This window comes from Schistocerca gregaria, chromosome 1 (genome assembly GCF_023897955.1).
Source record: "Schistocerca gregaria isolate iqSchGreg1 chromosome 1, iqSchGreg1.2, whole genome shotgun sequence".
Taxonomy (NCBI): Eukaryota; Metazoa; Arthropoda; class Insecta; order Orthoptera; family Acrididae; genus Schistocerca; species Schistocerca gregaria.
Window position 1 is genome coordinate 992,677,539 of NC_064920.1, and position 15,796 is coordinate 992,693,334.

At 43.3% G+C, this 15,796-nt stretch overlaps 2 protein-coding genes and 1 long non-coding RNA gene across 3 annotated transcripts in view; 1 reads left to right on the forward strand and 2 right to left on the reverse strand.

The window, feature by feature from the left end:
* The window catches only part of LOC126278300 (GATOR complex protein MIOS), a 191,188-nt gene extending 188,933 nt beyond the window's left edge, over positions 1-2,255 (reverse strand). Inside the window, exon 1 of the mRNA XM_049978316.1 lies at positions 2,091-2,255. The gene's annotated coding sequence lies outside the window, so the exon portion shown is untranslated. The remainder of the gene's footprint in view (positions 1-2,090) is intronic.
* A 2,295-nt stretch (positions 2,256-4,550) lies between these two features.
* Positions 4,551-5,314, reverse strand: LOC126278317 (uncharacterized). Its single transcript, XR_007550685.1, has 3 exons — positions 5,210-5,314; positions 4,941-5,051; positions 4,551-4,762 (listed from the first exon to the last, which is right to left on the reverse strand). It is a non-coding gene; the product is annotated as an uncharacterized LOC126278317 (long non-coding RNA).
* A 333-nt stretch (positions 5,315-5,647) lies between these two features.
* Positions 5,648-8,261, forward strand: LOC126278309 (uncharacterized). Its single transcript, XM_049978327.1, has 3 exons — positions 5,648-5,744; positions 5,834-6,003; positions 7,900-8,261. Exons 2-3 carry the CDS (start codon positions 5,836-5,838, stop codon positions 8,248-8,250), a joined length of 519 nt encoding a protein of 172 aa, XP_049834284.1. The 5' UTR covers positions 5,648-5,744; positions 5,834-5,835; the 3' UTR covers positions 8,251-8,261.
* The last annotated feature ends 7,535 nt before the right edge of the window (positions 8,262-15,796 follow it).

A 15,796-nucleotide genomic window follows, 5' to 3' on the forward strand; every position in this document is an offset into this window, starting at 1 on the left:
GAGTTTCTTGTTCTTTGTGACTTTGCAGAAAATTACTCCTTCACCAATCAGGATGAGGTACAAGGATTCCAGTGGCATAATTCACAGGCTACAATTCACCCATTTGTAGCTAACTACAGAGACTCAAGCACTAATGAAATACGACATGTATCATATGTTGACATATATGACTGCCTTCAGCATGATACAGTGTGTGTTTATTCTTTCCAGACAAATTTCATCAATTTCTTAAAATGTCAGTTTTCAAATCCAAAGCACATTTATTACTTTTCAGATGGATGTGCTGCCCAATACAAAAACAGAAAGAATTTTATGAATCTGTCCTACCATCAAGAAGATTTTGATGTTACTGCAGAATGACATTTTTTGCTACAGTGCATGGTAAAGGACCTTGTGATGGTGTAGCAGGGACTGTAAGAGATTAGCAAGACTTGCCAGCCTCAAGTGATCTAATGAAAATCATATTCTGACATCACAACAGTTGTTTGAGTGGTGCACGGAAAATATTCCTCTATGTGTCTTCCACTATACATCAGTTTCCATATACGGCTAAGCTGAAACAACATTTCAAAAATACAAGGACGATTCCAGATACCTATAAGCTCCTTTGTGTAACACCTGTTAACAAAGGTATAGTAAAGACAAAGACATATTCTGCTTCTTTAGTGAGTAGAAAAGAGTCAGTGATTGCTATGGTGAATGAAATGCTGTTAACAAATATACATGGATTTGTTGCCTGTATGTATGGCAGTCATTGGGTGGGTTGTATAAGTCTTACAAACATGTGAAGAAACAGATGAAGTAAAGGTCAACTTCTTGCATCAACATGGACCATCTCTTTCATTTGTGTTTCCTGCCAAACCAGACACTTGTATCATCAGAAAATGTGACATTATCACAAGAGTGGATCCAGTGACGCCAACAGGAAGGACATACTATCTCCCTGTATCAGATCTGGGGAACATTAACAATTTAGTTGGAGATCTACGGATACTACACCAACAATAAGTGTAACCCACGATGAAGACAAAACAAATTAGGTGGAAACTTCAAAATTCTTAGGTGTCCTTATTGATGAGAACTTAAATTGGAAAAAAGAACATTTTGGAACTCCTAAAACAACTAAGTTCAGCCACCTTTGCACTTAGAATCATTGAAAAGGTTGGGGAGATACAAATCAATAAGCTGAGATATTCTCATTCAGTAATATCATATGGAGTAATGTTTGGGGTAGGTCATCCTTAAGAAAGAAAGTCTTCATTGCCTAAAACGTGCTCTAAGAATAATATGTGGTGCCCACCCACAATCATCTTGTTGGCATTTGTTTAAGGAGACGGGCATTCTGTCTATTGCTTCACAGTACATTTATTTTCTCGTGTAGTTTGTTGTAAATAATCCACTACAGTGCAAAAAGAAAAATGATGTTTGCTTATTTATTACGGTTTTCAAATGTAGGCCATGTTGACAGTCAAGTTTGTATTCTGGCCCAAGACCTAGATTACATGGGAAGATAAGAGTCTAATTGAAAGCTGGTGCATCCAACAAATGTTATGTCACGAAAGTAAATAAATGTTGTTAGAAATGTACTTCACGTATATTTCTTTTTAATGAGAGTTTGGTGTCAAATTAGAAATGTTCTATCGATAGGCTCAACGTTACCTTCAGTACAAAACCACTTCTGTCAGTGTGTATAAGCTTGTGGTGGTTAAGATGATCAACAGCGTTGGTATTTTCATTTTTGGTCAACCATTCAGAGATGACTGCACTTAAAATCTTTGTAATTTAAAATTAAAACTATATTATCTTCATAAGATCTTGTAATATGTGTTCGCGGCCTCCTAAATTATTTCCTGACGTTACTTTACGCTTTTATCAGTTACAGCCAGAACCGGGAAATGATTTCATTTAATGCAAACCATAACAATCATAAGCCAACGACAGAACATGTAATCCTATGAAAATATGCATTATTAATGTTCATTTGTGCACGAACACCAGTCAACTCTGCCAGTTCTAGCATGACTGTCAATAATTTAATAATGAAAAACAATTTCAACAAATTTACTATTCGTTATTTATTCAGCGCTTACCTTCACTTTTTTAAACTTCGGTAAATTCTTCTGTTTAATTTCGGAAGTGTTGCCATGTGTTTCACACAGATATGCCGACGTCGTGAACTTCATTGAATGTTTCACAATATTTTTGTTTCCCACCCACGCACGCTGTCACTACGTATTTTTGTTTACAAGTGCATAGCCACCATGTTCGCCAACATAACAGAAGGCAATGCTTTCCTTTGGTCATCTTTGTACTTGTATAGTACTGTTTTTTGTAAGAATTAACAAATAAAGTAAATATATAAAGTGCGTCATATGCCATCCCTCTGCTTTCATAAGCATTCTAATATAATGATTCATAAAGTAATTATAAATGTGCTCAGTTTTCAGTGTTCTCCGTTGCACAGTCGAATCTGGGTGTTAACACCATAAACTGAAATTAAACTGCGCATTTGTCCAGTGAAGTGTTTTCCAGTAACTCACTGTAAGATGTAGGACTGTATTCTGTCGCAGTCATGGAAGCTGCTTCATTTTGTCATGGAGATACATTAAGTGTACCGGTAGGGTACAATGTGAATTCGCCAGTTCCCGTCGTAAAACGGTAACATAGTGTCCAGTCTCGAAGTAAATGGCATTGATATACTTACATAATCAACAGAAAAATTCGACAGTACGCTCTCAGCTGCAGCTCCCATTATTACTAATTTACCATGTACAATAATCCTATTAACGTTGTAACCCCATATTCTTAAACGTACAACAAGAATCCCACAATGGACTTAAACCACTTACAGGAGGGACTTGACGATTTCATCCTTCTGCATTTCACTCAACATCCATACTCTGCAAAATTACCGGGCACTTCTTATTGTACCACATAATAAGAGTTATTTCCCGTTCCACTCACGAATGGAATGCGAGAATGACAGCCGAAATGATGCTGTGCACATTGTACTGGCTACGAGTTTAATCTTGCCTTCAAGTTCAACACTAGATTGGCATGTAGGGGGCTGCAATATATTCGGATTTTTCTCTCTTCATATGGATTGTCGAAATTTTGCAAACAAGTTTTTGCGAGAGATGACCTCTGTACTCAAACGTTTGCCAGCTTACCAATGAACTTAAATTTGCTGGCTGCTTTTATATACGACGAATAGAAGGAAAAGATGGAGTACAGTGCAAAGCTGGGTTTATACTATCAACTAGTGGTGGGCAGAAAATCGCGTATCTGTGAGAAATCACAGTGATTGAGAAGTCACAGATATCATAGTAACAACTTTACAAAATCTAACTGCGATTTCAGTCTCAGTTAGCAGTCGCAAGTAGCATTTCACAATAAACGCCGTGAGCCATCTGTTGGCTGAATTCCATACTGCTTTCTGCGATTTCAGTGACAAATCGCAACCAAGAGTCCCAAGTAGCATCTAAAAAGCGCAGTTAACAGTGCCATCTGTTGGCCAAAGTTTGTACTACGCTCATCTCTGCGACACGTTATCGAGTCTAATTGCGATTTCCGTGACAAGTCGCAACTAAGTCGCAATTTCGTTATAAGAGCCTAGTGCCTCACGAGATCGGTGTGCTGTGTGTGCGTATGAAGGACTTATTTCATTAGTGGTACAAGTCCATTTTTGTTCATTTTGAGATACGGAGTGGTAAAGTTAAATGAGCGCTGAAAAATCTACAGTTGAGATACCGGAAATATTCAAGCATATGGCTTCTTGCTAGAAATGAACCTTTATTAATGTTTGTTTGGATCATTAATTTCAGAAGCGTTATAGACATAAAAGTGGAGGTAATGGACTTGTACCACTATTGAAACAAGCCCTTCACATTATATGACGACATGCACATTCAGCATCAGTTATGATTGGTCAAACACAGCTGTGACTCTGAATGTATTATATTAATAAGAAGCAACATTGCCTTTTTCTCCTGAAAATATCAAGTAACGTAACAAATGTGATTATGCTTCCAATATGACAATTTTGGTTAATACTCCACATGTCTACAGGACTTTGCAATGTTAACACAGCAGAACTCAGACATCTGTATAAGTGTAGTGAAATGAAAACAGCATTATTGAGTCATATGAATGCCTCACTTTTATTCCGGCACAGTTCAAGACTCGGGATAAAAGTTTTGCCCCTGGTGTTCTACATGGCAACTTCACACACACGAACTTTTTGCCGACACTACAACCACCTACATAAGTAAGCTTTTCCTGTGTTACTTTCGAGTACTGCACTTAAGCTATTCCTGATTTAACTGGAAGATCTGTACTTCGCACTTTAATATCAACAGCCTCAAAATGCATATTCTATACCTCGGGCTATGTTACAGGTCAGTGTCACACCAAGATTGTGGAGAAGGGGGGGGGGGGGGGCGGCGGCGGCATGTCACTCTTCAACCAGTGTTTACCAGTAAATATGTGGCGGAAAATTACGGGTATAGGAAGGCTTAAACATGTGGAAAATGAGATTTTCATTATTCAATCACTGTATTTAACATTTATTATTCCTTTAAAATCGCATAACAACTTCAATAAAACACAGTTTAATCACTCATCTGCACACTTATTTCACAATTATGTCACTTTTAAACTGCAAATCCTCTAAGAGCTGTCTTGAATCTTCACGAGTCTCTCTCAATAGCCTTGATGTGGATAGATACGTACAGCAACCAGTAATCAAGAGTCAGAACTGTGTCTGCAAAATCACTAGGATTATTAAACAAATTTTGCTGTCACTAATTACAATAAATATAATTGACAGAGTAGATTGCTAATATTTGCTGTAATGAAAGCCACTCAATGGGGTATATTTCACATTTGCAAGAACGATCTCACTGAAGTAATTAAGTCCATCGAAACACTTAGAAACTAACCTCTCGTCTGACGAAAACGGTCTAAAGACGCAGTGGCAATTTCTCCAGATCTGTTGACAATGATATTTTGAGTTATCAATTTACTGAGTGACTGAAATGTAGTTCGGGTACCTGTGAACATAACAATATGTTAGAATTCATTTTCTAAACACGAACTATTACGCTACTGTATGGCTACTTACATATTAATTACACTATTAATATTTTCTCAGTTGTTTCTTTAATACATAATTAAAGCCAACGGAAGAACAACCGTAAAACTTACTGACCAATGACAGATTTGTTGAGATGCAATTTTCTGTGTGGGCAGATGTAACTTTTTCATACGTTGGTAAGTCGCAGAAGTCACAGAAATCGCAGAAGTAGCAGAAGTCACAAAAATCGCAGAAGTAGCAGAAGTCACAGAAATCGCGGAAGTAGCATAAATCGCAGAAATAGCAGTGGCGGGGGGATACGCGACCTACGTTCCTTAACTGCGATTCTTAACTGCGACAAATCACAGTTAAGAATAGCAGATACTGAAAAGTAGCTTTCACAGAAATCACTGATATCGGAAAATCGCAGTTTAGCCCATCACTACTAGCAACATATTGCAGCAATTTACTTGCGCGGAGGAACTTGCCGCGCGAGTTGCGAGTGTAAACTTATCGCCAAGTCGACTTGCGACCGTAGCAATTTATTGCAGAAGTGACTTGCTGCACGTTTTCCGCTTCCAGTGTGAACACCACGCAAGAGCTATCTGCAAGTAACTTGCAGCTTTTAGGATTTGTTTCTATTTCCTGCAAGTAGGAAGCGCAAGTTATAGTAAGTATGTCATCTGCATAACACTCATATTTAACAGCTTACTTAATTTTATGCAGCCATCTCACGTATTATATGCCAACAAATTTCAGAAATGGAGGAGAAACGAGAATGGACGAAGCAAGACACAGAAAATTTTATTGAAGCCGTGGAGAGCTACCCCGAAATTTGGGACGTACATAATCAGGACTTCAAGGATAGAATGAAGAAGATGTGTGCATTGAATGAAATTTCGTCAATATTCGACATGTCAGTGAAAAAGGTACAAAGAAAGTGGCATAACTTGAAGACCCAATTTTCTCAAGAAGTTAGGAAACTGCAGAAAATAAAAAGTGGCTCTCCTGGCATAGTGTCGGATTCTCGGTGGCCGTATTTTTCTGCAATGAAATTTCTAGAAAGTAATGTTGCCACAACCTCTAACAGAATATATTCGCTATCAACAAAGTTAAGTAGCTGTGAAGTTTAGCTGGGATTCCTTGTTTGCTTTCTGTAGCTCCTTGTTGGGAAGCAAAAGTGGGGTAGGCTGCTCTTCATTGTGAGATTTCAATTTTGACTTTTATCACCTATCTGTATCATGTTTAAGAATTAACTGCTAAATACTGTGACAGTGTACTCCCATAATTTATTTATCCCCCTTGAGTTGTTTGAGAACCTTGTTTTTACACCACTGTCTGTTTCCTCAATATTTTAACTTAATGATTGTCTAGCATAATATCACTGTTCAGAGCCCAATAATTATCTGTGCAGTATTTCTCTACTGAATGCTTCAGCACAACACTTATCTCCTTCCAGCATTATAGTTCCTCATGTAGGTGAATGACCTTCCAGCTAATATCCAAAAAGCAGAATTAGTTATTTTTGTTGATGACACTAGTATTGTAATCAATCCAAGCATTCTTCAAGAAAAGAATTGGTAAACAGAGTTCTTAAATGTATAATTGCCTGATTTTCTGCAAATGGTCCCACTCACAATTTAAAAAGAAAAAAAATCTGTCCTGCACATCCAGGTGTGTATCACACCAACTTGGGAAAGTTCAAAATTCTTAGGTGTCCATATTGATGAAAATTAAAACTGGAAAAAGCACATTTTGGATTCCTAAAACAACTCAGTTCATCCACATTTGAACTTAGTCATTGGGAGAGACAAATCAGTAAGTTCACATATTTTCATATAGTTTTATATGGAATAGTGTTCTGGGAGCAACTCATATCTAAGTAAGAAAGTCTTCATTGTCCAAAACCGTGCTGTAAGAATAATTTGTGATGCTCACCCACAATCATCCTGTAGACATCAGTTTAAGGTATTGGGTATTCTGACTACTACTTCACAGTATATTTATGCCTTAATGAAATTACATTCATTACTCTACAGCGCACCATGTTGCAACTAAAAGTTTTGACTACTTACGCAGTGATATGAAGTGTCTGACAGAAAGCAAAGTAAAAAATTCAAAAGAAACTGAAAATGTTTCTCTTTGACAACTCCTTTTCCGTAGAAGAATTTCTTTTACTGTGATGTGCAGTAAGTGGTGGGCACTAACTAGTTTGTATGTTATAGACTTTTATGGATATAAAAAAATATATATGTGCCTTATAAATGTTCAGCATGTAGACATGTTCACAAATTAATTTGCTATGTATAATGACTCCTTCCACATTGTTACAATTCATCATGCTAAACAATCCACGTAACATGAAACTAACTATATTAGTCTCTGCAAATTTGATTGTCATGTGGAATGTATGCAAATGTATACATTTGCAGTAAGATCATTAGGCATAGTATTAAGTAGATCCAGTTTTTGGGAAGGTAAACAAATTATTTTCATAATACCACCACCAACAGAACCAGGGCTTCTAAAGCCCTGTGATGTTCAAAACAATCTTTTGATTGCTGACTGTTTTACTTTAATACACAATAGTTGTTCTCGCATAACATTAATACAGATAGTACAAAATGGTGTAATTAATATGTATTAGTCACATTTTACGTTGTGAACTTAAATTGTAATAACCTCAACTGTCTATTGGTTGTAGTATGAGCAATATGCTTCCAGTGAAGTCTATCAACACTCTATGGAAAATTAGTTATGTTCCTTTTGTTTGCCCTTTGTATTCCTTGATCTTCTGTTATATTCAATTTTGTTACTTTTTGCAGGAAGAAGAAATTGTTGCAGGAGATGATGTGCCTGTTGCTAATGATGGGAAGAAACGAAAAAGAAAGGAGACTAAAGGAAGTGGTAATGGGCTCATTGAAAAGGCAGAAAAAATTCTGGGCCAGGAAATTGATAGTTTCCAAACCTTTGGAGATTGTGTGGCTAGTGAGCTGCGGTCACTAAAGAATGAAAAAAATGTAAACAAACTGAAAATAATGATTCTGAAAAACATCATTGAAATAAGCGAGATTGACAGTGCAGAAATGTCATCCGCTCCAGTTTCGCCAGTGAGAGAGAAAAGTGCTTCCAGTCAATGCATACTTAATGTAACAGATTTTATAAACATAGAATAATGATAATAGAATATCTGTATGATACCGAAATAAAACATTACTTTATTTTCAGAATGTAGTGATTATTCAACAACCTTAAAAAATGGCTCAGTAAACCTGTAATGATTGGTGAATTTAGGCTCACTGGAATGTGTACATTTTGGGCTTTAAGGTCTTACAAATAACATCTTCAGAAATTGATTTTTTTAAATGTTTGACATATAGGAACAGTAAATGCTTAATAAATCTGCATGATTATTAGCTAGAAACTTAAATGTGGTACACTAACACTGATTGTATGAGAAGTAGTTGTATTCCAATTCTGTGCCAAAATAGCCACAAATGTAAGATAATATTAATAACAAATGAAAGACAATTCATAAAGAAACTGAATGGTAGGTTGTGCTTATTTTCTTGGCCTACACAACTCTTTGTGGAAGCTGTAATTGTACTGTGCAAAATATTTCAAATTTGCAATGAAGGAAGGATTTTTGTAAAGAAACAAAGTGGGTTTCAATTCCCAACCTGACCTGGATCTCCTAGTGAAAGTTATATGCAGAATATTTTCAAAACTGCAATTAAGGAAAGAATTTTTGTAAAGAAACTCAAAGGAAGGTTGTAATCCTTTCTTGGCCTCACCAGCTCCTTGTGTAAATTGTATTGTGCAGACTATAGTTTATTTCAAAATTGAAATGATTGGTTGCATGTCAAATACAGTCTATCGGACATATTTGCTATCATTTCCCATGTTACCCTCCAGTAAAAAACATTGCCTACATATTGCTACCATCCAGAACAAAATAGTGAACATAAATTGCCAAGTATTGTGAATACCAATTTGCAGTAATGTTGGAGGAACCTGTTTACATTTTGATTGCTCACATAACTTAAATGCAGTTGGGCCAGTGCCATTATGTTACTTTGTACTGTCACTGACTACATCTACAATTTCTACGAATAAAAAAGTATACAGTTCTCCAAATGTGAGATTTTATACATGACAAGAGTGCCATAATGTAAATGGATTATGAATGAATATTCTCCTGCCTCTAAAAATGTGTTAAGGGTTGGAATGGAATAAGCATACAAAACACACAGTTCACAATTTAAAGGTATTACACAAAGGGAAGATAAGTTCTGTAAAAAAACCAAAATATAGAAAATTCCTTGTTAATTCATCATAATTGTTAATTTGTAAATCGCCCTGCGGGTTTGGGGGTTAGAATAGGCCCGCGGTATTCCTGCCTGTCGTAAGAGGCGACTACAAGGAGTCTCAAACTTTTCGGTTTTGTATGATGGTCCCCTGTTGGGTTTGACCTCCATCTCTCAAAATTTTCCGAAGAGCGAGCCGATTGGGGAAGGGCGCCTTACTTGGTGCATTGTGTCCATCTTGCGTTCAGACATTTCGCCAGCTTATACACCGTTGAACTGCAGTCCTGTCCACTCTCCATCTCTTGGGCATGACTGTTTCTGCGTGCAGATTACACCTTGCACTGCGCAGTGCCTCTTTCTGCACCAACAGCGACCATGGACCACATGTTACCTAACATCCAGCACGGTAGCCAGTCCGTTGTGGTGGGGCCGCCATGTACCCTGTTGGTTGTAGCCCCCTGACAACACAGGGATCGCTCTACTAATGCCTGCGCCGTTAACTCCCCACGTATGCCAAGGAGTAGATGTCTATCCTCTTGGGGTATCGGGACTCCCGGCAACGGCCATCCTGCCAGGTGGCTCTTGCCGTGGCTGGGTGGCGCCCGTGGGGAGGGCCCTTGGTCGGAGTAGGTGGCATCAGGGCGGATGACCCGCAATGAAGCGTGGTACATCGTCTCTCGCTGGTGGCCAGCCGCCAGCAGTCTCTAAGCGTTCTCGGGCTCAGTTTAACGCTCAGAAGTACGATCCGAAAACGTTCCCCACCCTGGCCACACCGTGGGAGGAACGTAAGTCTCAGAATGGCAGTAGCAGTTATTCGCCCCGCTTCTTAGTTTGTACGAGGCCTGATGGGGAGTCTTTTCTCTCCACAAAGCCTCAGTTCTTCGTTGAGCATTTAGAGGACAAGTTTGGAGAGGTGGAGGGCTTGTCAAAAATGCGCTCTGGGTCAGTTCTGATACAAACGGCATCCTCTGCCCAGTCACGACAGTTACTCGCTTGTGACAAGTTGGGGGATGTTGCCGTTACGATCACACCCCATAAGAGTTTAAATATGGTCCAGGGAGTTATTTACCATAGGGATCTTCTTTTGCAGTCTGATGAAGAGCTACGCGCCAATTTAGAGCGCCGAGGTGTACATTTCGTCCAGCGCGTTCATCGGAGTCCGAAGGAAAATCAGATTGCTACCGATGCCTTCATCTTGGCCTTCAAAGGGGATACCTTACCGGAAAAGGTCAAGGTGATGGTCTACCGATGTGACATTAAGCCCTATATCCCTCCCCCGATGCGGTGCTTTAAGTGCTGGAAGTTCGGCCATATGTCTTCTCGCTGCACTTCCAGCCTCACATGTCGAGATTGCAGACGCCCATCACATCCCAATACTCCATGTGCCCCGCCTCCCATCTGTGTCAACTGCGGGGAGCACCATTCACCTTGCTCGCCAGACTGCCGAATTTTCCAGAAAGAGCGTAAAATCATGGAATACAAGACCCTGGACCGACTAACCTATACTGAGGCCAAAAGGCAATACGACCGACTCCATCCTGTAAGAATGACATCTTCCTACGCTGCTGCTACATCACCTGTGCTAGCCCCGTCTTTTTCTCAAATTGTGGCCGGATTGACAAGTAGTACAACTCCTCCTGCCCCCTGGCCAGTGGAGGGCTCTACCCACCGGGTTGCTCCTGCGCCACCTACCTCAGGAGAAACACCATCCCACCCATCGGGGACGTCCGTCCCCACTTCTAAGCCAGAGAAGTGTCCAACTTCTTCGGCTTATCACGCTCGCAAGGGGTCCCTTGGGTCCCTCCCTTCCCAGGTTTCCACCAGCGAGAAGGCTGACGACTGACAGTGGCGAAGGTGCCCGCAATCAGCTGGTCGTTGGGCTTCACGATCCTCCTCCGTCCCGGAGACTGAATCGGTGCAGCCCTCCCAGTCGGTGCGACCCAAGGAACGGCGTGAGAAACCCCAGAAGAGCTCTCAGCCCAAGGAACTCGCGGTGGCAGCCATCCCACCGCAACCTTCCAGCTCTGTGTCTGAGGATGCGGTGGAGATTCTGGCGTCTGCTGAGGACCTCGCTCTCGCCGGTCCATCAGACGCCATGGAAAGCACTATCACAGGTGCTAAATCGGAGGCAGCAGGTGACCCAGCGGCGTAATCTCCCTTCCCAGTCCCGTCACGCCTTTCTCAGCCATCGACAACACCATCCTCCAGTGGAAGTGCACCGGTTTCTTCCACCATCTAGCTGAGCTCTGCCAACTTATCAGCCTTCACCCTTTCCTCTGCATTGCTCTGCAGGAAACTTGGTTTCCGGCAATATGAACCCCCGCCCTCCGTGGCTACCAGGGTTATTATAAGAACCGGGCAGCTTATGAAAGGGTGTCTGGTGGCGTCTGCATACATGTCCTGAACTCTCTTCACAGTGAGTCTGTACCTCTCCAAACACCTTTGGAGGCTGTCGCTGTTCGGGTGTGGACGCCACAGGCTGTTACCGTCTGCAGTCTTTACCTTCCACCGGATGGTGATGTCACGCAGCATGTCCTGGCTGCTCTAATAGCCCAATTGCCGCCACCTTTCTTGTTACTGGGCGACTTTAACGCCCATAACCATCTGTGGGGTGGGTCGGTGGCAACAGGTCGAGGCGCCATCGTTGAGCATTTATTGGCGCAGCTCGATCTCTCGATCTTAAATGATGGTGCCTTCACACACTTCAGTGTGGCGCATGGCACATACTCCGCCATTGACCTTTCGATCTGTAGCCCTAGCCTCTTACCGTCTGTCCAATGGAGAGTGCATGACGACCTTTGTGGTAGTGACCACTTTCTGATCTTTTTGTCACTACCACAGCGTCAGTCTTCTGGGCGCCCTAGCAGATGGGCTCTGAATAAGGCTGACTGTGACTTGTTCTCCTCCACTGCCGCTATTGAGCCTCTCTCTAACGGTGACATTGATGTAGTGGTTCAATCGGTCACCACCGGCATCGTTACTGCCGCCGAATCTGCCATTCCCCGTTCTTCTGGGTCCCCTCGGCGGCGGACTGTGCCTTGGTGGTCGCCTGAGATCGCTGAAGCGATTAAAGCTCGCGGGCGGGCGCTCCAGCGTTACAAGCGACATCCCTCAATCGAACACCTTATCGCCTTCCAACGGCTACATGCGCGAGCCCGCCGCATTATCCGCCAATGCAAGCAGGAGTGCTGTGAGCGGTATGTGTCCTCCATTGGCCTCCATGTCACTCCATCGCAGGTCTGGGCCAAGATTCGCCGCCTCTATGGCTATCGGACTCCTGTCAGCGTCCCTGTGCTCTCACTGAATGGAGCAGTTTGTACTGACTCCGACGTCATTGCAAACCGCTTGACAGAGCACTTTGCCCTGAATTCCGCTTCTGCCAACTACCCCTTGGGCTTCCGCTCCATTAAAGAGCGGATAGAACGTCGGAGTCTTCCTTTTCGCACCCACCATCCTGAATTGTACAATGTTCCATTCAGTGAGTGGGAATTCCGCAGTGCCCTCGCCGCTTGTCCTGATACCGCTCCTGGCCCAGATAGCATCCACTCTCAGATGCTGAAACAGCTTTCAATGGACTGCCAGCGACGCCTCCTCGACCTTTACAACCGCATTTGGGTCGAGGGTGAGTTTCCGTCGCAATGGCGGGAAAGTCTTGTTGTCCCCATTCTGAAACCGGGGAAGAACCCTTTGGAGGTGGACAGCTACCGTCCCATTAGCCTCACCAACGTTCTTTGCAAGTTCTTGATCGGATGGTGAGCCGGCGCTTGAATTGGGTACTGGAGTCTCGGGGCCTTCTGGGTCCGTCTCAGGGTGGGTTCCGTAAAGGCCGTTCCGCCGCCGACAATCTGGTGAGCCTGGAGTCGGCCATCCGTACTGCCTTTGCCCGCCGTCAGCATCTGGTCACTGTCTTTTTCGACATGCGGAAGGCGTATGATACGACATGGCGTCACCACATCCTTTCTACGCTTCATGGATGGGGCCTTCGGGGCCCTCTGCCGATCTATATCCGCAATTTTCTGTCATATCGTACCTTCCGCGTGCACGTCGCGGCCTCATATAGTTCCTCCCAAGTCCAGGAGAACGGTGTGCCACAGTGTTCTGTTCTAAGTGTCTGTCTGTTTTTAATAGCCATTAACGGGCTCGCTGCGGCCGTGGGACATTCTGTCTCCGCTTCCCGGTATGCTGACGACTTCTGCCTTTACTACAACTCTATTGGCATTGCAGCTGCTGAACGTCAGCTACAGGGCACAATCCACAAGGTGCAGTCTTGGGCTGTAGCACATGGTTTTCAGTTTTTGGCAGCCAAGACCTGCGTTATGCATTTCTGCCGGCAACACACTGTTCACCCGCAGCCGCAGCTTTATCTTGACGGCGAGCTTCTTTCAGTGGTGGAATCACATAGATTTTTGGTGGTGGTTTTTGATGCCCGGTTGACTTGGCTTCCTAATATTCGGCAGCTTAAACAGGCGTGTTGGCGACATCTAAATGCTCTGCGATGCCTGAGCCACACCAGGTGGGGCGCCGACCGATCTACTCTCCTATGGCTTTACCAGGCGTTGCTCCAGTCCCGTCTGGACTATGGGAGTCTGGCTTATGGCTCAGCATCCCCATCTGCGTTGCGGCTGCTGGACCCAATCCTCCACAGCGGGATACGCCTTGCCACTGGTGCCTTCCGGACCAGCCCTGTGGACAGCATACTAGTGGAGGCAGGTTTCCCTCCACTGCAGTTACGACGCCAACAATTGCTGGCTGCTTATTCTACCCATGTTTTTAGCTCACCCGGGCATCCAAATTATCGTGTCCTGTTCCCGCAGTCAGTCCTCCGTCTGCCAGAACGTCGGCCCCGGTCGGGTTGTCCGATCGCCGTACGCGTCAAACAGCTTCTCTACGGGCTTGGGTGATTCCCTGTACCAGCTCCTTTGCGGCCCCCTCTGCATACACCCCCATGGTGTATGCCTCGCCCTTGCCTTCGGCTCGACATGGCACAGGGCCCGAAGGACTCAGTCCCTCCGGTGGCCTTCCGACGCCGCTTTTACTCCATCCTGACCACATATCAGGGCTCTGGCGTTGTCTATACCGACGGTTCGATGGTTGCTGGTCGTGTCGGTTATGCACTGACCATTCTCAATAACGTTCGTTGCCGGCTGGCTTCAGTGTTTACACTGCTGAGCTGGTCGCCATCTTTCGTGCCCTAGAGTATATCCGCTCCTGCTCAGGTGAGTCCTTCGTTATCTGTAGCGATTCCCTGAGCGGTTTACGAGCTCTCGATCAGTGTTTCCCTCGATCTCGTCTGGTGATGGCTATCCAGGAGTCCCTGCATACTCTTGCCCATTGCGGCAGATCTGTGGTCTTTGTTTGGACCCCGGGCCATGTTGAGATACCCGGAAATGAAACTGTTGACCGCCTGGCGAAAGAGGCCACTAGTGCACCATCTCTGGAGATTGGCCTCCTGGCGACTGATTTGCGGGCACTATTACGCCGCAAAGTTTTTGATTTATGGGACACTGATTGGCGCAAGCTGCCCGTGCCAAACAAACTCCGCCGTATCAAGGAGACGACTACTGTGTGGCGGTCATCCATGCGAGCCCACTGCAGGGAATCAGTCGTACTTTGTCGGCTCCGCATTGGCCACACCCGACTCACGCACAGTTATTTACTGTGTCGTGAGGATCCCCTGCTTTGTCGTTGTGGGGCGTCCTTGACGGTGGTCCATATTCTGTTGGAGTGCGCCCTTTTAACTGTGCTCAGGCAGACTTTTGCGCTGCCTGATACGCTCTCTGCGCTTTTATCTGACGACTCTTCCATAGCGGACATAGTTCCGCGTTTTATTCGGGCAGGGAGATTTTATCGCTTAATGTAAGTGTGTGTTTTTGTGTTGATTCTGGCCTATGGCCTACAATTTGTCTGATTTTTTTTTTTGTCCAGTGGTTGGCTTTTCCATTTTTGTTTGTATGGTCGGCCAACCACCGTCACACTGTGTGATTTTAGTTCATCTTGTCTGGTCTTTGTCTACGTTTCTCTTGTTCTGTGTCGTCTGTCTTATCGTCTGTTGATCGTTTTTATTCTCTGTGGGTGTTTTTAGTATTTGGAAAAAGGGACCAATGACTGTAGCAGTCTGGTCCCTTTAACCCCCACAAACCACCCTTAATTTGTAAATATATTATTCATTAATAGCTGATTACATAGAATATCCTACTGCACCAAATACCATACACATGATCTATCTTCTGTGCAGCTGTAATTACATTGAGTGCCATGTGGAACATAATTATGCACAACTTTTGTCAAGTAGTGCAAGCTCCAGTTCTTCTGATCTTAAACTGAATTTCACTACTTACTAACAGGCTTCTTTGCAGATATTGATAGGGTTCATACATCTTTTCACTGCAGCCACTCTTTGCAATTTAACATTAAG

What these genes read in the sequence shown, in the direction of transcription:
- LOC126278309 (XM_049978327.1), top strand. Translation starts at nt 5,836, where the DNA reads ATGGAGGAGAAACGAGAATGGACGAAGCAAGACACAGAAAATTTTATT. An exon ending in TCGACATGTCAGTGAAAAAG is followed by an intron (nt 6,004 to 7,899) that starts GTACAAAGAAAG and finishes TACTTTTTGCAG; the next exon opens with GAAGAAGAAATTGTTGCAGG.